Source organism: Hemitrygon akajei, chromosome 4, assembly GCF_048418815.1.
Source record: "Hemitrygon akajei chromosome 4, sHemAka1.3, whole genome shotgun sequence".
Taxonomy (NCBI): domain Eukaryota; kingdom Metazoa; phylum Chordata; class Chondrichthyes; order Myliobatiformes; family Dasyatidae; genus Hemitrygon; species Hemitrygon akajei.
In genome coordinates, this window is record NC_133127.1 from 28,578,911 (window position 1) to 28,600,949 (window position 22,039).

The window sequence follows — 22,039 nt, forward strand, 5'->3', positions numbered from 1 at the left end:
CTACTAACATCATTTATTTTTACCCCCATTCCACTATCTACTCTGGCACTGTGGTTCCCAACCCCCTGCAAATCTAGTTTAAACCCTCCCCAATAACACATGCAAACCTCCCTACAAGTATATGGGTCCCCTTGTAGTTCAGGTGTAACCTGTCTCTCATGTATAGGTCCCATCTGCCCCAGAAGAGGTCCCAATGATCTAGAAATCTGAAACCCTGCCCCCTACACCAGTTTCTCAGCTACGTATTCATCTGCCAGAGCATCCTACTCTTACCCTCACTAGCACGTGGCACAGGCAGCAATCAGGAGATTACTACCCTCGAGGTCCTGTTTTTCAACTTCCTACCAAGCTCTCTGTACTCACTCTTCAGGACCTCCTGACTCTTTCTACCTATGTCATTGGTACCGATGTGTACCACAACATCTGGCTGATCACCCTCCCACCTCAGAATGCTGTGCAAGCGATCAGAGACATCCCTGACCCTGGCACCCACATCAGAAAAAATTCTTCCGTTTTATACAGTCGAATTCAAGACAATGTTTAAAAATAGCAGGTCTCGGCGAGAATTCAAAAAAATTAGGACAACAGCCACTTCCCAATTGTGAGGCTTCTCTGTCTAAGAGGTAACATCTATAAAAACATTACAATTATTGGAAACTTCTCTGTCAAACATGAAAACAGCGCCCCTGTTACACCTGAACCTGGTGATTTCAAATGTGATGTCGGTAACATGTTGTGAAGGCTGGAAATGTGGCAGCTACAGTACTGTGCAAAAGTCTTAGGCACACATAAACAAATCAATAACGTGAAGATGCTTTCAAAAATAATGAAATGAAAAGTTTCTAAATATCAAAAATACTATAAAAAGCAGTGAACAGTAAAAAAAAACACTAAATCAGCTCAATAAAGGCTCCTTGCCTTTAAAACTGCTTTGATTCTCTTAGGTACACTATCAGAAAAATAGCTGGTAAGTTGTTCCAAGCATCTAGAGAACTTGCTACTGTTCCTCTGCAGATTTTGGCTGTCTCGGTTGCTTCTGTCTCTCCAGGTACTCCCAGCCGGCCTCGATGATGTTGAGATCAGGGCTCTGTGGAGGTCATACCATCTGAAACCACATAAAAATCTAGGGTGCCTGAGACCTAGGCACAGTACCGTAGCTGAGCAGTAACTACAATTATCAAAGAGCATCGCTTTAAGGATAGATTGACACACAAAGAGACTCATTTCATGCTGGGGGCTTAACCCTAATAAAAGGGGTCTTTTCCCTAGGCAAATGGCGGCCATTTGATGGTTTGTCAGTCAAGCACAAAGATTTTGGTTAGCAAATAATTCTTTCACTTTATTCACAATTGTGTTAATTACTATTTCGTTTGGGAGCCGTAGCTTTCCAAATGCCGACAAAAGGATGCAAATGCATCAGACAGGAAAGGTGGGACAACATTTCGCAGCTCTATGTGGTTCATACCCGGCCCTGACCTCCGTTTCTGACTCTGTGCGTGTGCGCGCGCGCACCTTCGCTCTGTGACCACGTGGGTTACCACTGGGCGCTATGCTTCCCCTCCCCCGTCTGTGCTGATAGGTTAACTGGTGACTATGAGTGACAATTTTCGGAGTTGATGGGTGTGAGAGAGAGGATAAGTTGTAGTGGGAAGAAGGGCAAGGCTGATTGGCCAGGGTGCACCCGATAGGCTGTGTCTAAGAAGGAAGGTGAGTTTTAGGGATAGGTATGAGATCAAAATAAAGGAAGAAGCGTAATGCTACTAGGTTGGAGGGCATAGTGTCTGCAGGAGCTACTGAGAATGGGATGAAGGACCAGGTCAGAATGGAAGTAACAAACTAAAGGGCAAGGATTCAAATGTGGTCAGAAACGTAGAGTACACTCTGCTGGCCATCAAAGAGAATTTGGATATTAAGTTAAAGCAGTGGTCTATAATTTCTGAGCTCCAAGGAACGGAACATTCAGCAGAAAACGTAGTGATTGGTGTTGCATAAGACCATAAGATATAGGAGCAGAATTAGGCCATTTGACCCATCGAGTCTGCTCCGCCATTTCATCCTGGCCGATCCATCTTCTATGAGGATTACAGCAGCAGGTGAAGAATATTCGGGATTGATAGTAAACACTTCATTGATGGGGGACGCATTTCTAGAGTCACAGCGCACTACACCAGAGAGACAGGCCCTTCGGCCCATCTAGTCCACGCCATACTATTATTCTGCCGAGTCCCATCGACCTACACCTGGAACATAACCCTCTCATCCATCTACTTATCCATACTCCTCTTAAGCGTTGAAATCGGACCCGCGTCTACCACTTCCGCTGGCAGCTCCTTCCACTCTCTCATCCCCTCTGAGTGAAGCCGTCTCCCCTCAATTAATCATTGCACCTTTAACCCATGATCTCTGGTCTCACCCAGCCTCCGTGGAAAAAGCTTGTTCACGTTTACCATATCTATTCCCTTCATAATTTTGTATACTCCTATCAACTCTCCCCTCATTTCCCTACCCTCTAGGAAATAAAGTTCTTTTCAATCTTTACCTATAACTCAGGTCTGGCACGTTGAGCAAGTGGAAGAAAATGCGGCTACTTCGTGACTGAAGGTAATGCTTTTCCGGGTATTTAGACGGGATTGGGACTTTATACGGGCTACTTACACCATTATAAATCAATATACCCTTCACTCAGTCATGAGTAACATAATGATAGACCAACTGTATGAACATAATTAACAGACAATAACACTTAAGTTGATCTTCACTAGAAATCATTTAGCTAGGGCACAACATTTTTAGTGAAGGGATCAGCTTTAAGAACTCTTGAAGGCTAAGGAACAAACTTTTGTAAATAATACAACCCTGAGGTAGGCATTGGAATAAGGGAATGTGTTTTAAGTTATGAAAATATCACAATAAAAAAATCCCTCAACACAAAAGTAACACATACAAAATGCTGGAGGAACTCAGCAGGCCAGGCTGCATCTATGGAAAGGAATAAGCAGTCGACCTTTCCGGCGGAGACCCTTCATCGAGATCAGATCAGAATCGTCCTTCCATACATGCCTGACCTGCTGAGTTCTTCCAGCATTTTGTATGTGTTACATAAAACAATGCGGCTGGGGTACAGTAAAGGAAAAGCAGAATAGAGTAAAACATTTTAGAAATTTGTGGTAACTTCACTTACTTCTTAACTATGTTTAAATCTACGGGTTAAACGGGATTAGAAATGGGATTAGAGAATACTTTGAATAACTTTTTTTAAAAGATCAAGAACCTACAGTAATTTGCACACGGGCAGTGGTCTGGAGGTCCAATCATTGATTCCTGTTCTCAGGGGCATTCCTTTTGTAAGTGGTCAAACAAGGAGATTTTGTAGGAATCTATAGTCACAGCTAGTTAGTTGATGGGTAAGGAGTTGTTCTTCCTAATTGCATTTTATTTATTTGTTTGTTTGTTTGTTTTGTTGGGTAACAAGTACCAACACCGAAGTACATAACCTTAGCTCTGATAGCATCTCGGAGTCGTGAAGACATCCCGAAAACTCTGAAGACATCTGGCAACTCTTAACAAATTCCAAGTCTGGATACATGTAAGAACATTCTTCTAATAATCAGTTACGAAGTGGCTGCAAGCCATCCTCGTAACCTACAGAGTGGTGATGCCGAGTCTTGGCGCGGGGTTTCGACTGGAAACGTCAACAATTCCTTTTCTAACATAGATGCTATTCAGCCCGCTGACTTCTTCCAGTAGATGGTTTATTGCCTCAGATTGCAGCAGTCTCTTGTGCCTCCGATTTACAGAGTTCGGTTGCTTTTCTGTTTGTGGAATGAGCACAGGATAGTTGCCAAGTAAAATACGTATTAAAACGCTGGACACTGCATCAGAAACACTTGGACCATTTGCTTCAACTCAATTTTACATTTGAGGCATTTATATGTATAATAAATAACCGTGAAGCACGAACAGCCTGTTAAGAAAAGAGAAAACATGATCAGCCCTTGAAATTCAATCATACATATATGGAAAGACCAAGATTTCCAATTTTCTATAACTTGGCAGATCTTAGCTTTATGGCCTTGGGGTGATGATTCCCCTGAGTTCTCTTTGGAGCTGTTGTATCAACTTGTTTTCAAGAAGCTACCAATGAAAGTCTTAGTCGAATCTTGCAACTGATAAAGCTATTTAAATCCACGGACATTTATCAACCCTGTATGAATTTAATTTAGTTTTTGTAAAGCATTTCCATAAACTCCCCAAATGTTGCCAGTAAATTTCCATTTGGATACTACCAAACTGACTATATTCTGTTACATAAGTCAATTTCACCTGGCCGGCATGTATGCTTTTGACTGCAAACTTCCACCTCAAAGAAATACCAAGAAAAATATTATTCAGACCGCTTCCTGTTCACATAATACGGGTCCATTTGAGTTTCCGTTAGGTGTTATGGTTCACGGGTATGTTGTCAATCAATATGTGATCATCCAAAAAAGGAAGATTTTACTTGTCATTTTTTCACCATCTCAGTATGTCCCAAAGTGCTTTGCAACCCATGAAGAGCAACGCAACAATAGTTATGTAGAGAATTAAGGTTTTGTGTCTGTTTTAAGTTAGTCATGTAAACGAATTTTAATGTGTCTGTGATATTTTTATATCGTGAAGTGTGCTTATTAAAACACCGCCCAATCCATTGCCTGCTTCATATGTTTTCTTCTTCTTCTTCTTTAGTTATTGTGTCAGTACAGAGGCAGATTCTTTGTCCCACCATATCCTTGCCAACTCTTGACCCATTCACATTAACTCCATTTTCCATAGTATTCTATACCATGGCAATTCACGTGCTGGTCCGGATACTTTTAAGATGTCATGAGAGTCTTCTGTCTCCATCACCCACTCAGGCAGCGGCCCTCTCAGTGAAGCAGCTTTCCTCAGATCCCCTCTAACCTTCTTACTCCTCGCCACAAACTGTATCCTTTGATTTGCTTTATTGTTTAAAGGCTTCCAGAGCGGTAATAGGCCCTTCCAGCCCAACTGGCCCAATTAACCTACTAACCAGTACGTCTTTGGAACGTGGGAGAAAACCAGGGCACCGGGGTGGGGGAGAAACCCACGCGGTCAGGGGGAGAGCGTACAAACTCCTTATAGGCAGCGGCGGAAATTGTACCCCGATCGCTGGTGCTGTAACAGTGTTACGCTAACCACTACGCTAATATGACACCCCTAATACAATATCACTATTATGGGAGAGATATCTCACTATCCATACGATCTTTGCCTCCAACGATTTTGTATATCTCTGGCAGGTCCTCCAGCAGCGTCATCCACTCCAAGGGAAACAAACCCAGTCTGTCCAGCCTCCCTTTATAACTAAGACATTCGTTCCCAGTTAATATCACCATATATCTCCTCTGCGCCCTCGCCAATGCAATAACATCCTTCCTAGACTATAGTGGACGGAAGTGCACGAGATACTCGCCGTGTTACCCAACGAATGGTTTATGGTAATGAAAACTAACATCCTGTATGCTGGTTTCACCACCCTATCTACCTACGCTGATATTGTTAGGGTCTTGATGATCTATACGCCAAGGTCCCTCTATTCCTCAACCCTCCCTAGGTCGCTATCGTTCATTAAATATGCCCCAGTCTTACCGCATTATCTGGCACTTATCGAGATTAACTTCCACGTGCCTTTGCTCCGTCCTGTTTGTTCTATTGTGACTGTGTGACAAAGGTATTTAAATTTTATTGTCAGTGCTTTCCGACATCTAAACCAAAAATGCTTCATGATTTGTGCAGGTGGTAAAATCGTTTGGAATATATGTTCAGCGGAGGATAGGCGCAGTGCTGGTAAATATGTAGACGCCTACTGAGGCCGTGACCTCACGTCCTGAGGTGGTGAAGACACGTTTGCAGAGAGGGGTCTTTTTTCTCTGCCTTCACAACGCCGCCTGTCGCAGGGTGCAAGCCTCCACTGTAGCGCGATGAAAATTATCGGATTCTTTCTCGTGGTCCATTTGACAAGTAAGTGATCATTTTGAACCAAAAACCATAAACAGCCGAGCAGTCAGGCAGCATCTGTGGGAAGTGAATCTGAGCTCAATGTTTAAGGTCCAAGTCCTTAAAGCACCTTGAACCTAAAACGTTAATCCTAACGCTATTTTCTCTCTCCACAGATACTTTCTGAGCGTTGAGCCTTTCCAGCGCACAGTTCTTATTTCAGATTTCCATCATATGACGTTTAAGTTGCCATATACCCTTGCCATATTATGCATTCTATTTGCAAATATTCTAAAGAGGGTTTTGCGGGGTGAGTTTATGTTCAGAAACGACATTTAAAAATTTGGCAAGGGTGCGTTGTAAACCGAACCTCTGGGTAGGAACAGACTTTGGATCGAATCTTCTATTTAATCCAGTTCGACCTTTCGATTCGGTATTTTTGAATGAGTTGAATTTTCTGCAGCTTATTCAGGAGTATTTTGAATGCTCGGATTGTTTAGAAGCATTTTTATTATATACAAAGGAAAACGCGAGAAGGCTGTAGGCAAAGAGGGGCGGTTGCAGGATCATTCGATAACCTTTTAAAAATCCGAAATGTGTCGACGGATTCACCATTCGTGTGTGCTTTAGGGTGCGTTAGCGTTTTCCCCAACAACACGCCCCTCCTTTCATACTTTGTGGATCTTGGTACTAAATCGCGCGTTAAGAGGCTTTTGCTGTCTCCCGGTTCTTTGGCATTACGGAGCTTTCATCCATAAAGGAACGCTGAGTTTTTACGTTAATCTCTTGTTCTGTTGCACAGGCACCACACAAAGCGGTCTTCCGTCAGGAATAATGGTGAAGAAAGGAGAAAAGGCTGTTATAGACTGCTCACTTAAGGCAAACGAGGGGGTCTATTGGTTCTTCCAGCCCGAAAACTCCAAGCTAAAATTCCTGCTGTATTTGTCTGGCGCAAACAAAATAATTTCTAACGGGGACAACAGGCTCGACAGCACGAGATCCTTCTCCAAGGTTTCTCTGACCGTGAATAGTTTCACAAAGGAAGACTCGGGGAAGTATTATTGCGTTATGGTGAGGAACATGAAAATGGAATTCGGTGACATGGTCGCTCGGTATCTGGAAGGTCAGCATTAGTTGAGAAACAATAAATTTGAATTTGATGGATATATGCTAATTTAACTCATTATGCAGTATTAAAACAGCTATTCGTTAAATATTTTGTGTGATCTTCTAAGTTTTATTGCCTGACTAGCCCACTGCTTTATTGTCTCTATTTTATTTAACTGTCTTCATTATTTTAATAAATTTCCTTATTATAATAAACGCAGAGATTAAAACCACTCCAAAGGCAACAACGGTCGTTACTTCGACGAAAGTGACGACAACCACACCAAGTGCAAAGACCTCGTGTGCACCAACCGAATCACGTACGTAGCTAAATTATTTACATTGAATTCTCCCGTCGTCGAAATATCGATTCGGTCCTCTCAGGGAATTTGCTTCGAGCTGAGATACAGTGATTGTGATATAATGAGATTTCCGATTGCTACCAGACCAGAGTAAATAAAAGCATTATTTTCATGAAGGATGGTTTGCGATTTAACCTGCAGCATGATAATGCAACGGCCAGCGGATTAGGGCCAACGGGGCAGAAGGGCTCCCAGAGAAATTCAAAATTAATTCATTATGCAACACGCACAAAATGCCGGAGGAAGTCAGCAGATCGGGACGCATCCATGGAAAAGGGGCCTCGGTTCGGAACGTCGTTTCCGTAGATGCTGTCTGACCTGCTGAGTTCCTCCGGCATTTTGTGCGTGTTGCTGTGGATTTCCAGCATCTGCAGACTTTCTCGTGCTTCTAACTCCATAGGCCCTACATTCCCTGTCCCTTTGGGTCCCGTGACTGTTTCTGCTTCGCCGTTTACCTTCCAACTATGAAATGAGCACCGACCTACTACGTTCTGGAAAACCCCCCAACCCTTACATTGAGTCATCCAGGACCCTCCACCACCCATGCATGCTCTCATCTCGCTGCCGCCATCGGGTAGGAGGTATGGGAGCTCCAGGTTCCACACTAGGTTCAGGACCAGTTCACCCTACAACCATCAGACTCCTAAATCAGCGTGGATAACTTCACTCACCACAACACTGAACACAACCTGTGGACTACAACTCATGTTCTCAGTATTAGCTCTCTATTTATTTATCACTATTATTTGCATTTACAGTTTGCCTTCTCTTGGGTATTGTTTGCTTGCCAGTCTTCGTAGCTTTTCATCGATTTTCTTGTATTTCTGTATTCCACTGTGAATGCACGCAAGTAAATGAATCTCAGGATAGTACTAGGTGATAAACACCTACTTTGATGATGAATTTACTTTGAACTTAGAAGGTCTCTGACGCTTTCGTCCAGTTCTTCGCCAGTCACACTATCAAAATATTTTTAAGTCCCTTTACCTACTGCCTTCGCCACCCTCAACCCCTGCTCCCACTTCAGCGCTTCAGATATTTACCGCTCCTCTAGTTTTCCACGTCTGTCTACTCTGCAGTTGTGGTCTCGGGAAGTAATCGCCATAAACCACTTCATCACGTTGCCGTCAGAGAGACCGGCACCTTTTCGAGCCGCACGCTAAACAAGTAATTGGAAGACTGTAGGCGGCGGAGGGGGTGTGGTCTTCTCTGTGACGCAATGGTTTTCCTTACAGATGGGATAGAAGCAAGGCGAAATGAGAAGTCATCCCAGCAAAACGCTGCGGACATAATTGTTGTCCAAAATGGATTTCATTTACTGCATTTTCAGATCTGATGAGTTCACATTACTGTTAGTATATACCGGTGTGCAACGAAATTCTCTGCTCACGAGAAATTCACAGAGTGAATACTGCGCATGGTAATACGATCCAAAAACACAGCAACGAACACAAGACAATCAATTTGTAATCAATTTGGATAAAGGCTAGTGTGTAGAAGCGATATGAAGCAAAGAGTTAAATTAATTGTACAATTCCTGGCAACTCCCGTTTGGACCTGCTTCGTCGCCCTATACACAAAATCTGCTGGAAATTAGTTTTTTTTTCAAAACACACTGCTGTCCCGACCATTAGTGTTCATAGAACCTAATTCTTAAACTACAATTTAATCGTCCGGTACGCTAAATGTAACGTTGATTGTACTCTGTTCAACGGGAAGGCTGCCCTATGCTTTAACTCGCTGGATTTAACACGACCGAGCGGCGCACCCCATAGAGCGAAGTAAAACGGCTTGCTGGAGAACATCCAGCCCCGATGGCTGACTGGTACTGGGAACTCGCCCTGCTGTGAGTCTCCAAACTTGTGACTGGGGTTCTGGTGTAGCAGCGGCGCGCCGGCACGGAAACGAGGAAGTGAATTAGAGAGAGGTGAATGTACACATCACAGTCGAAATCGACAGGAATTTGGGGAGGATCGCATTTTCCAATATTGTGGTGTCACAAAAGGCGCACGCTGTTTGAAACTCTGCAGATCTCCCAGCCAACATTGCTGGACACCATCGCTCAGCTGGAAGATTGAAGTGAGCAGTTTAAAATGTGGACTCACTGACCACTTTATCAAGTACACCCGTACCGAATAAAGCCGTTAATGCAAATATCTAATCAGCCAATCATGTAGAAGCAACTCGATGCATAAAAGCATGCAGACGTGGTCATGAGGTTCAGTTGTTTTTTCAGACCAAACATCAGAATGGGGAATAAATGTGATCTACGTGACCTTGACGGCGGAATGGTTGATTGTTGGTGGGTCTCTGGCGTTTACAGAGAATTGTTGGCGAGACTCTAGAGTTTACAGAGAATGGAGCGGGTGTCGGGGGGTGGGGGGGGGGGGGGTAATCGTCCCATCCCGTGAGCAGCAGTCCTGTGGACGAAAGCGTCTTGTTAGTGAGAGGTCAGAGGAGGATAGACAGGCAGGTTCAAGCTGCCAGGAAGGCGACAGTAACTCAAATAAACACACGTTTATGGTATGCAGAAGAGCTACTCTGAACATATCGAACCTTGAAGTGGGTGGGCTGCAGCCACACAAGGTCACAAAGATAGTTAGCGATCACTTTATAAGGTTCGGGAGGTGGCCAATAAAGTAGCCACTGCGTGTATATAATTAAGTTTTTAGGGCAAGATGTTAAAATTTGAATGGGGTGGTGGGAGATAACATAATGGCTTCCCGTCCCGCTCCTGTTTCCTCAAGACAATAGGGGAAAACATGCGAACTCCCGGTTAGTTTCCAAACTGACTTCCAATAATTCCACTACGCCAGGTTCGGTGAAAAGCGAACTTGTTTATGCTTGAAGGTACACATTTCCTTGCTAATTTGTATACGTATTTGATTTTGTCCTGCCTGTATCAGGCATTTCGTATTAATGTTGCATATTGACAATTAAGAATCAAATGTGATCTTTCATTTTGACGCTCAACATAAGTTATTTAAATTGGCTAGATGGAGAAATTTTGGACACATTTGCTTTATATGAATACATTTAATTCTGTTTATCATGAAACTTTTTCTAGGGTTCGCGAAGAAAGAGGATAAAATGTCCTGCCATTTATTCATCTGGGCTCCACTGGTGTGCGCCGCCTCGCTGTTGCTTCTCGTACTGATCTTCGTCTCCGTCCTTGACTGTAAAAGTAAGAGGTTCACACTCGGTTTCTCAGAAACTCACCCCATGAAGTAATTTAGCGTGACTGTAGTGCACGTGGATTAATCTGCTTGTGTTTTCTAGGGCCCCGCCGGAGACGCTGTCAGCATCAATTCAGAAAGAGGTCAGTATGAATACGGTTAATAAATCCGCTGAGTTCCTCCATCAGATCGTTTGCTGCTCCGGTCTTAATTCTTTTTTGGTCAGGGACTGCTTTCCTATTTGTAAAGACACGGGGGGTGGGGGGGGGGTCCTTGACGCAGCACCTTATAACATCTAAATATCGTTTTTGGAACTTGAATCACTTTGGGGTGACTGAAGTACGCACGCCATGAACTAGACATGGGTCACTTAGGTCGTCTGACGCAAAATTTAATTTACCATCTAGATTCTTTAGTTGAAGATAAATTTGCATTTTAATTGATTTCGAAGAGAAAGACAGACGCTGATGCTGCCAGAGTAAAACAATCAGGAGAAAGAGGGCAAATGAACTACGGGATAGAGATTAAAGAGGGCGGCCATTACGAGTTGAGGCCATTTTTTCCCCAGAGGAAGTTGGAATCGTTCCAGTATTTATCTGATACTTTTCTGAATGCTTCTACTGAATTTGTGGACACCTCCCTTTGGTAGCCATTCTTCATTAAAAGAAGAGTTTTATCTCTGGTTTGATTGTTAATCATTTTAAATCGATTTACTTTATTAGGCAAAGGAGGATTCTAATAAAGTGACCACTGGGTGTACGTTCATGGTCTTCTGTTGTTGCAGCCCATCCACTTCAACGTCAGTAATGTGCGCTCAGAGAAACTCTTTTGCCCACCATTGTTGTAGCCATGATTATTTAAGTTACTATCGCCTTCCTGTCAGCTTGAACTAGTCTGACCATTCTCCTTTGATCCTTCTCATTAACAAGTCGTTTTCACCCACAAAACTGCCACACTGAATGTGTTTTTATTCGGGGGGAGGGGTTACACCATTCTGTATGAACTAATTGCCTGAAATCCCAGGAGATCAGCAGTGTCTGAGATGTTCAAACCAACCCACCACCTCTCCCCCCCCCCATCAACAATTATTCCCCCATCAAAGTCACTTAGATCACATTTCTTCCCCATTCTAATGTTTGAGTTGAACAACAACCAAACCTTTTTACCCGTGTCAGCATGCTTTTAACCATATATAACCATATAACAATTACAGCACAGAAACAGGCCATCTCAGCCCTTCTAGTCCGTGCCGACACTTACACTCACCTAGTCCCAGTGGCCGGCACTCAGCCCATAACCCTCCATTCCTTTCCTGTCCATACACCTATCCAATTTTACTTTAAATGACAATACCGAACCTGCTTCTACCACTTCTACTGGAAGCTCATTCCACACAGCTACCACTCTCTGAGTAAAGAAATTCCCCATTGTGCTACCCTTAAACTTTTGCCCCCTAACTCTCAAATCATGTCCTCTTGTTTGAATCTCCCCTACTCTCAATGGAAAAGCCTATCCACGTCAACTTGATCTATCCCTCTCATTATTTTAAATACCTCTATCAAGTCCCCCCTCAATCTTCTATGCTCCAAAGAATAAAGACCTAACTTGTTCAGCCTTTCCCTGTAACTTAGGTGCTGAAACCCAGGTAACATTCTGGTAAATCTTCTCTGTACTCTCTCTATTTTGTTGATATCTTTCCTATAATTCGGTGACCAGAACTGTACACAATACTCCAAATTCGGCCTTACCAATGCCTTGTACAATTTTAACATTACATCCCAACTCCTATACTCAATGCTCTGATTTATAAAGGCCAGCATACCAAAAGCTTTCTTCACCATCTTATCCACATGAGATTCCACCTTCAGGGAACTATGCACCATTATTCCTAGATCACTCTGTTCTACTGCATTCTTCAATGCCCGACCATTTACGATGTATGTCCTATTTGGATCATTCCTACCAAAATGTAGCGCCTCACATTTATCAGCATTAAACTCCATCTGCCATCATTCAGCCCACTCTTCTAACTGGCCTAAATTTTTCTGCAAGCTTTGAAAACCTACTTCATTATCCACAATGCCACCTACCTTAGTATCATCTGCATACTTACTAATCCAATTTAGCACCCCATCATCCAGATGATTAATGTATATGACAAACAACATTGGACCCAATACAGATCCCTGAGGCACACCACTAGTCACCAGCCTCCAACCTGACAAACAATTATCCACCACTACTCTCTGGCATCTCCCATCCAGCCACTGTTGAATCCATTTTACTACTTCAATATTAATTCCTAATGATTGAACCTTCCTAACTAACGTTCCATGCGGAACCTTGTCAAAGGCCTTACTTGAAGTCCATATAGACAACATCCACTGCCTTACCCTCATCAACTTTCCTCATAACCTCTTCAAAAAATTCAATAAGATTTGTCAAACATGACCTTCCACGCACAAATCCATGCTGACTATTCCTAATCAGACCCTGTCTATCCAGATAATTTTGTGCATTGAGTTGCCGCCACTTGATTGGCTGATTATATACTTGCATTAATTAGCTGGTGTAAAGTCGCTTGAGGAGGAAGACCATTAGGAGTTGAGGCCATTTTTTTATATAAAGGAGAGGTTCGAAACCTTCCAGTATGCACGCCATACCTTTCTGAAAGCTTCTATTGAATTTGTGAAAGTCTCCCTCTGATAGCCACAGAAATAGTTTTTTAAAAAAGAGGTTCTAGTTTATCTCTGGCTGGATTGGTAATCTATGCCACTGATCACTTAGTTTTTGAACTAAGTGCAATTTTAAAAAGAGTAATAAGGATTACGATAGTGCAACAATCCATTCCAATAAGCCATTCTATATCCTTTCCAGGCTCCCATTTCTTTTCTAAACTTTAAAACCCAGAATGCATACAGTAGGAGGCAAGACAATTTATTGTATGGATTTGGTATAACTTCCAGGCTTTTGTAGGAATTTCTCACAATATAAATCTCAAAATCTTATTGCTATATTAACTTCCATATGTGTGACACTATCTTCAGAAATTTGTACCCCCTCTCACCTGGTGTCTCTCCTTTACCTCCCTTAAAATGATACCATCAAGCCTGCAATGTTCTTCTCTGTCCTGCCTCTCAAATTGTTTCAGCTAATATTTTCCCATTTCATCTGACAGATCTCTCATCATTCCACCATTTTTTTTTCTCTTGGAAGTTTATTACTAACTTTATTCTTCTGACAAGTTTTCTGTCAACTGAACATTTTGAAATCAAAGTCATTGTCAAAGAAATATGTTACTAGTCTTGAACTCTGGGGAACACAATTGCATAACTTTGATTTGTCTGGAAACCACTGTGCACTGTTAGCCAATTGATTCCATTCTGCTACTGTCCCCTTCATCTCTTAGGCTTCATTTTTGTAGCAAAGCCAATGCATAGGACATTGTCATTTTCAAACAAAGCGATTGGCTGAACCATAGATTCATTGAGTTGGACAGTATGGAAACAAACCCTTCAGCTTAACTCTTCCATGCCTCCCAAGGTGCCCACCTAAGCTGGTCCTAGTGAAGAGATAAGAAATGATTCTTTAGCATTGATCTCAATCCTGGAACACTCTCATTGATAACACCATAGAGGTCCTTAAGGATGGAAGTGATTTAGGAAGGTACTCTCTTTCTCAAAGGCAAATGCAAATGAACAACAATCATTGGCTTTGTTAACAATGTCCATATTAGTAAATGAATATTTTTTTAAAACAGTAATCTTTAAAACTGGAGCTGCAAGAGGGTCATTGATCTTGGACATTGATTGTATCAAAAATAAATGAAAATGCCTTTTTAAGCTAGAGTTTTGAATATTATACAGAGCAATCTGTTAGTGAGGAATATTGGAAGCTGGAGTGAAACTTTACTGGTCCATTTATAAACAGAGGATTAAAACGTTTTTCATATGATTAAGATGAGGTGATTGTAAAACTAACAGTGCTCCAAAACTCTTTGTGCTCCAAAAATGTACCAACCAATTGCTCTCACTATTTGCTGAATTAATTTACAGACTCAGATTTAACACGGTTATTGAGATTGAAGGAAATGCTACACAGTAAATTATAACATTGACTATATTTATTATAGCCTTACCTATATTGGCTGCTAGGACGGGTTAAAGCATTACTTAACTGATATGTATCATGAAAGGAAAAATAAAAATATATATATACAAAGAGAAAGAATGGAACATGTGAGAAGTTAGATCCAAAGTTGTGTACCTTCTGTCTCTTTTTTAGCAACAAACCTTTGGACAGGACAAGAAAAGCATTCCTTAAGCACCACTAATTCAATTTATTGCAAATCTACTCCATTTACTTTTTGGAGTAGACAGTCTGCAGACTACTGCCTAATGCTTAAATCCAAAGATAAGCAATTTAAACTTCACAATTTCTATCTATTCTCTCAATTCCACATTTTAATCCCAGCTAATAGTTTCCCATAAAAAAACACTGTATTGTCTTCATATGACCCATGCCAGTGAGTGCATTATAGAAGTAAATGAAGTACATTTAGCTTCATTCCTCTCAATCCCATTTGTAATCATGAATTTATTTAGTTCTTTCCTTGTGCTCCAAAAAATGTTGATGAAAGAATATCAGTTTTATTACTGGTCTGTCTTGGGCGCTTTGTGGTTCAGTATGGGATATAATATACCACAGAGATTTAAAGCAGAGAAGGTGCTTATTCCAGATGATGGCTGAACAACACAGTTATACATGGAAAAAGGCCCTTCAGCCCAACTCATCCATGCCAACCAAAGTGCCCAACTAAACGAGTCCCATCTGTCTATACTTTGCTATATTCATCTAAACTTTTCCTATTCATATACTTGCCCAAATGTCTTTTGAAATTTGTTAATCTGCCTGCCTCAACTCCTTACACTGGCATCTCTAGCATAAAGATGTTAAAATAGATAATATTTTAATAAAGTTAATAAGTTCTATGATTAATATAAATGTAAATTTAATCATCAGACATAATCTACTATAATGCCCTGTGAGCCTGTATTAATCTTACCCTGATGCTATCTACCCTTTAGTGCATTCACTCTCATTGCATCATTATTTAATAATTTTATATATAATAACTAAAGAACATAGCTTTGGGGTAAGTATTTTAAGATGATACAATAGATTTAAATATGTTTCATTATGTCTCATCAAAAATATTTGTTTAACTAAGATATACGTTCTGTGTTCTAAATATTTAGTAAATATTTACTAACACAGCATAAAGCAAGTCAATCCTATTAAAGTATTCTAAGGATATTCAATGTATATATAGGATCATGTTTCCAAATATTGCTCGCTAAAATGTGGTTTCAGTTTTTGAAAATTTTCAACTTTATCCTATGTTTTTACAGGATAAAGATAATTTTTGAGTAGAACCATTCATTTTCAGTTTTTGTTCTTGCAATCATTACATGTCACTTGCAAAACAATTGCACATTCAAGGAAAATATTAACATTATTCTGAATTCATTTATTTATCTAGACCAATACCTGAAGATATTCGAAGACAAGTAAATAGCTACCATTAACAAGTAAGTATGGGACTTCAGTGAAATGAGATAACATCTTAATTGGCATTGCTCAAATTGTTATTTCCGTTGCATGGAATAGCGATGAATGCAACAATATAAAAGTTACCTCCACTCCATCCGCAAAACTTCCCGGTGGCCAAACATTTTAATTCCCTTTCCCATTTCCATTCCGTCATGTTGATCCTTGGCCTCTTTTTTGTGCCATGAAGCCTATCCACCTGGCTTCATTTTTCACTTCTAGCTATCCTCCTTCCCCTCCTCCCACCTTTTTTTCCTGTCATCTTCCGTTTCCTTTCCAGTCCTGAAGAAGGGTCCTCAGTTGCCCAAAACATCAACTGTTTATTCATTTCCATTGATGCTGCCTGACCTGTTGAGTTCCTCCAAATTTTTGTGCTTTGCTTTGGATTTCCAGCATCTGCAGAATCTCTCATGTTTGGTGGAGTCGTGTACAGCAGAATGAAGCCCCTCAAGTTTCATTGCAAACTTGTAGTAAATTTATTTGGAAAAGTAGTATATCCTTAGTCAAAAATACAGTTTTTGTGGAAGCAAGTAATGACTTAAGCAAGGCAAAACTGATGCATTATGAAGTGAATAATGTGGGGTAAGGAAAATACCAATATCAAAGGGCCATTGACTTTAGGTTTGAAGGCACTGTAGAAGTTCTGCTGAAGGCTTGTAAATGAGAAGATGAATCAACTGGTTGTATTGTGAAACAGGGACATAGTAAAAGCCAACAAAGACTGATATATGTTGTGACTGGTAGTGCATAGATCAAACTACAGTTCAGCATAGTCATTTTGAAGAGTTCATTTCTGCAGCTTACTCTTGAAATTGTGGAAACATTTCCAAAGACATCAATGATGGAACCCATAGGATATGGATAAAGTTGAAGTCATAGCCATAAGTTCTCTTGGTGGTGGATGAGATTTGGGGTTTGGAACTCACCTAAGGTTTAGGCAGAAAAATAAGGTTACTCAATATTTGATATTTGATATTAGGTCTTTATTCTTTGGAGCATAGAAGGTTGAGGGGGGACTTGATAGAGGTATTTAAAATTATGAAGGGGATAGATAGAGTGGATAGGCTTTTTCCATTGAGAGTAGGGGAGATTCAAACAAGAGAACATGAGTTGAGAGTTAAGGGGCAAAAGTTTAGGGGTAACACGAGGGGGAATTTCTTTACTCAGAGAGTGGTGGCTGTGTGGAATGAGCTTCCAGTAGAAGTGGTAGAGGCAGGTTCGATATTGACATTTTTAAAAAATTGGATAGGTATATGGACAGGAAAGGAATGGACTGAGTACAGGTCAGTGGGATAAGGTGAGAGTAAGCGTTCGGCAAGGACTAGAAGGGCCGAGGTGGCCTGTTTCCATGCTGTAATTGTTATATGGTTATATATAGTAAGTAAATAGCCAGATATGACAATGTGGTAAGGAGTTTCAGACAGGACTCTATGAAACTTCAGTTAAAACTTAAAACATGCAACAGTGCAGCACTGGAACAGACCCTTCAGCCTCCGATGTTGTCCTGAACTAAGCAAATTAGTAACCAAATGCCCGGCCAGTTTCTCCAATTTAACCCATTCCATGGAGAGAACTCCACTTCTCTTTCATCAACTGCTTCTTCTCCTCCAACCAACTCAAGAGTTCAGTTTACCTCCTCTATATGTCCTATCCTTCTCAAATGGTTTTCAGTTTGGATATTTGTGAAAAACCCTTTTGAAAGTCCGTTTTGACCACATCCACTGGATTTCCCCCAATCGTCATTGTCTGTCAGCTCACGGAGATTTCGCGCTGCAGCCTACCCTTCTGAGATATGCATCGTACATTTGTAATTATGTACTCTTTGTTCTCTTATTTAATTGCTGTTAATCTTTAATTAAGTATTTGAATATTTTTCCTACCACAAGATGTTAAAATAGCCTGATTGTGACCACCCATGCTTTCTTTTGATGCGACTGTTGTCCTCAGTTTCTGGAGTGGAAGGTAGCAAAGTAGTAGTTTCCTCTAGCTGTATTGAATTTCCCATTTTTTCTTATGATGTAGAAGGTGTTCAGCTTTGAGAAATTCCTTTAATCCCGTTCCCACACTTATTTCCCTGTCATGTACTTTTGCTTGAAACTTTTCCTGATTCTTCTATATCAGGGAAATTTAAAATAACTACCAACCACACACCTTTGAGGTGTGGCAGAAATAAAAAACTACAGCATCCAGGCAAACCAATGTTAACATTCATTTCAAGAGGACTGGAATACAAAAGTGAGGATGTAATGCTGAAGCTTTATAAGGCTTTGGTCAAACTGCATTTCAAGTATTGCGACAAGTTTTGGACCCCTTCCTAAGAAGAATGTGTTGGCTTTGGAGAAGGTCCAGAGGAACTTTATGAGAGTGATTCCGGTTATCCTATGAGGAGCATTTGATGGCTCTGGGCCTATACTCTCTGGAGTTTAGAAGAATGAAGGGGGATTTAATTGAAAACTATTGAATATTGAAAGACCAATATAGAGTTAAGGTGCAGAGGATGTTTCCCATAGTGGGTCAGCCTAGGACCAGATGGCACAGCCTCAGAATAGAAGGATATTCAGTTAGGATTGAGATGAGGGGGAATTTCATCAGAAGGTAGTGAATCTGTGAAATTCAGTGACACAAACAGCTGTGGAGTTCGAGCCATTGGGTATATTTGAAGTGGAGGTTCTTAGGTTTTTGATTAGTAAGGGCATCAAAGGTTATGGAGGTAAGGCAGGAGAATGGGGTTGAGAGGGATAATGAATAAACTATGATTGAGTTACGGAGAAGACTCAATCAGAATGGCCTAATTCTACCCCTATGTCTTATGGTCCTATGATCACCGGGAGAAAAAGCAAAGCCCACACAGAGTAAACCAGCAGTAAAACCATGGTCACTGGAGATTGAGACAGTGGCACCACCTGTCACACCACTGTTCCAGCCATCAGCTGATTCTTTCAGAGCAGAGCAAGTTAACTTCAGAAGTGATCACCCCAATGGCCTGACTATCAGGGTTTAGAGAAGAAAGGGTCTCCAAAATAGCAAAGTAGATTTCCTTTCATCAGTGGAATTCTAAAACAGTAGAAATGCTGGAAATGTGAAATAAAAAGAGAAAATGTTGGAAATTCTCAGCTAGTGGAATAGTACCTGTGGAGAGAGAATAAGGATAAATCTTTCGGAAACAGGACCCACAGATGCCGCCTGGAATGTCAATTGTTTCCAGTCTTTATTCCAGCAGATCTTAGTACTTCCAAGAGGTGGTCAGGGGATGGGAGTGAATTCCATGGGAAATATTGGTTCTAAAGTTTAAAAACTTTTAACTGTCATATTATGATAACGCTAAGACTTGTATTATTATGTAAGACTTATTGTTATTATTATAACGCTGGTAAACGTCCAAAAATTGACAATTTGGGCCAATTTTAGCAGAACTTTCGTAGTATAGAACATAGAACAGCACTGGAACAGGGTCTTCGGCAGATGATATCTGTACTTATCACGACACCAATTTAAACTAATCCCGTCTACCAGTACGGTATACCTTCATCCATGGCCTGTCTGTGCCGCCATTCGGCGGGGAACTAATCGGACTGGATACATAAAGGCTCCTTACGCCTGTCTGATTTTAGGCTCCGCGCAAATCAGTGTTACTTATAATGTTTACTGTTTAATAATTCTAGGAGCATTCACCTCGGACGTGGTTACTTAACCGAGGGTATTAGTGGATGACGCTGGTGCACTGATAAAGTGTCTGTCCCAGATTTTTGTTTGAGGGAATTTTAGTGTTATCTCTTCTCTTGTCGTGGCATTTGTGGAATAGCAGTGAAACTTACGATTGTGTAAGTTGGAGTGTGAACCCAGCCTTCGTTTTTGCACATGTAAATTACTGGTAAGAATGTATGTTCGTTCCGGCAGTGTGTGTTGCGATGGCTCTTACAAGTAGGACAAGTCTGCGCCTGCTGATCATTATTTTCCGCTGTTTCTGAAAATAGTATTTTAGAATACAGTAACGTAACTAATTTTAATTACGAGGCTTAGCGGAGATAGTTGACTATGAGCCTAAGGTTTCCTTAGCCCTCTATCACTGATTACGACGGTGATTCAACCTGGATATCTTTTGCTTCTTGGGCGACCAAAATTATCAAATTCCTTTAGATGAGAACCATTTTCTAGGACATTAAAGAGACTTAATTTAGGATCAGTCAACCTTTAGTGCGGCGCACTCAATGTTTCTGGACGACAGTACAAATTTGCAATATTTTAAAGATGTTATTCTCCTCGTTGAAGGTTAATTCCGGGAAATATGCGCAGCGTGGATGGAATCATCTCTCCAATTTAGTAAACGGGACTGTGTTGGACTGAGCGTGCAACCGATGGAAATCTCCTCAGCCGGGCTTCGCGTATGCACATCATTCATTGGTTTCTCTTTTTGTTCTGTTTAAGATTCCTCCAGCTAAAGGACACTAACGCTTGTTCCATGAATATGCCAATAAGTGGACCAATGGTCAGTACTATTGGATTCCCTGAGAAGTGTTTAAGAAGGAATTGTTTTAGAATATGAAGCTGTATTTCCTTTTAGAATAGTTTTGTTTTTATAATTGTGAGAAATCCCTGGCCAAAATGCAAATGCATCATTTCAGCTATTGGCGCTGAACAAAGCGGACCCCTTAGCATTATATGTATATTCTGGGACCGGGTGGGGGGCTGGGCATTTCATACCCGATGGACCGCGTCTTAAGCTTTGAGGTGGGTCCGCCATTGAGTCGTCAAGTAACAAAACCCTTATTTTAAAAATGAAGTTGTCCTAACACGTGGCCGAAATAATTGCTCTGCGGGGCTTTTTTGTCTCGGCACTTTAGAGAGCGGGGTCTGTGAATTGGCTCGGGGAGCGGAGGGGCTGAGCGCAGAGATCTGGAACCTACAACTTCCCCTCTGGCCCCGAAGTTGCCTCTTGACAGTGAAGAAGTCAGTCCTGGGGAGGGTTAATGGGGGTCGGGATATCAGAACTTGTGACTTTCTGTAAATAGATTTCCATTTCGTTCACATCTTTGTAACAAACTGGATTGAATCAGCTTCGCGCGAGGGGCACGGGCGCGCGGAAGAGGCTTGGATCAACCAAGGTCCGGGAGAATTCAGACCGAGAGATAGCACCCGGTTGCGTCTCTATATTGTTATTGTGTGATTATTTCAATACAGCATAACGCCGCATTTTAGAAACCGCTCTTTTTGCCTGGGCTTGCGCGTTGTTTAATTATCGTTTTGATGATTCGTTGGCATGTGACCTGTAACCTGTCCTATTATTTCGCCGCATCCCGAGCTGCTCGTTCCGGTGCTCGCCGATTCTTGTCTTCTGGCTAATTTGAAATGAGTTAGGATGTAGCTGTTGAGATAATAAACCGTTCAGTAAACCGCACCCTGTGTCGTCATGGTTTTTTGGCGCCTGCAAACCGCACCAGGTGACTGGCGGGGTGCAGGTTGCAGCAGCTCTCGCCAGCCCTGCAAACCTTTCTTTTGTTTTTGTACACCATCAGAGATATATAAATCAGCTAGAAACGAAAACAACCGGCTCCACTGCCATTTACAATAAACGCGTGGGGCAGACAAGGTTTTTAATTGCCCACGTCCTTCGAGGAGCGTTTGATGGCTCCGGGCCTGTACTCGCTAGAAGAATGACGGAGGATCATGTTGACACTTATATTGAAAGGTCCAGATAGAATGGACGTGGAGAGGATGTTTCTTATAGTGGGGGAGTTTAGGACTAGAGGGCAGAGCCTCAGAGCGGAAGGAAGTCCCTTTAGGACAGGG

General features: G+C 41.5%; 1 protein-coding gene across 1 annotated transcript; it reads left to right on the top strand.

Moving 5' to 3' along the window:
- The first annotated feature begins 5,940 nt into the window (after positions 1 to 5,940).
- On the top strand, positions 5,941 to 21,637 carry LOC140725895 (T-cell surface glycoprotein CD8 alpha chain-like). The gene is made up of 7 exons (XM_073041834.1): positions 5,941 to 6,021; positions 6,800 to 7,120; positions 7,326 to 7,424; positions 10,534 to 10,650; positions 10,746 to 10,785; positions 16,185 to 16,233; positions 20,522 to 21,637. Exons 1-6 carry the CDS (start codon positions 5,982 to 5,984, stop codon positions 16,228 to 16,230), a joined length of 663 nt encoding a protein of 220 aa, XP_072897935.1. The 5' UTR covers positions 5,941 to 5,981; the 3' UTR covers positions 16,231 to 16,233; positions 20,522 to 21,637.
- The last annotated feature ends 402 nt before the right edge of the window (positions 21,638 to 22,039 follow it).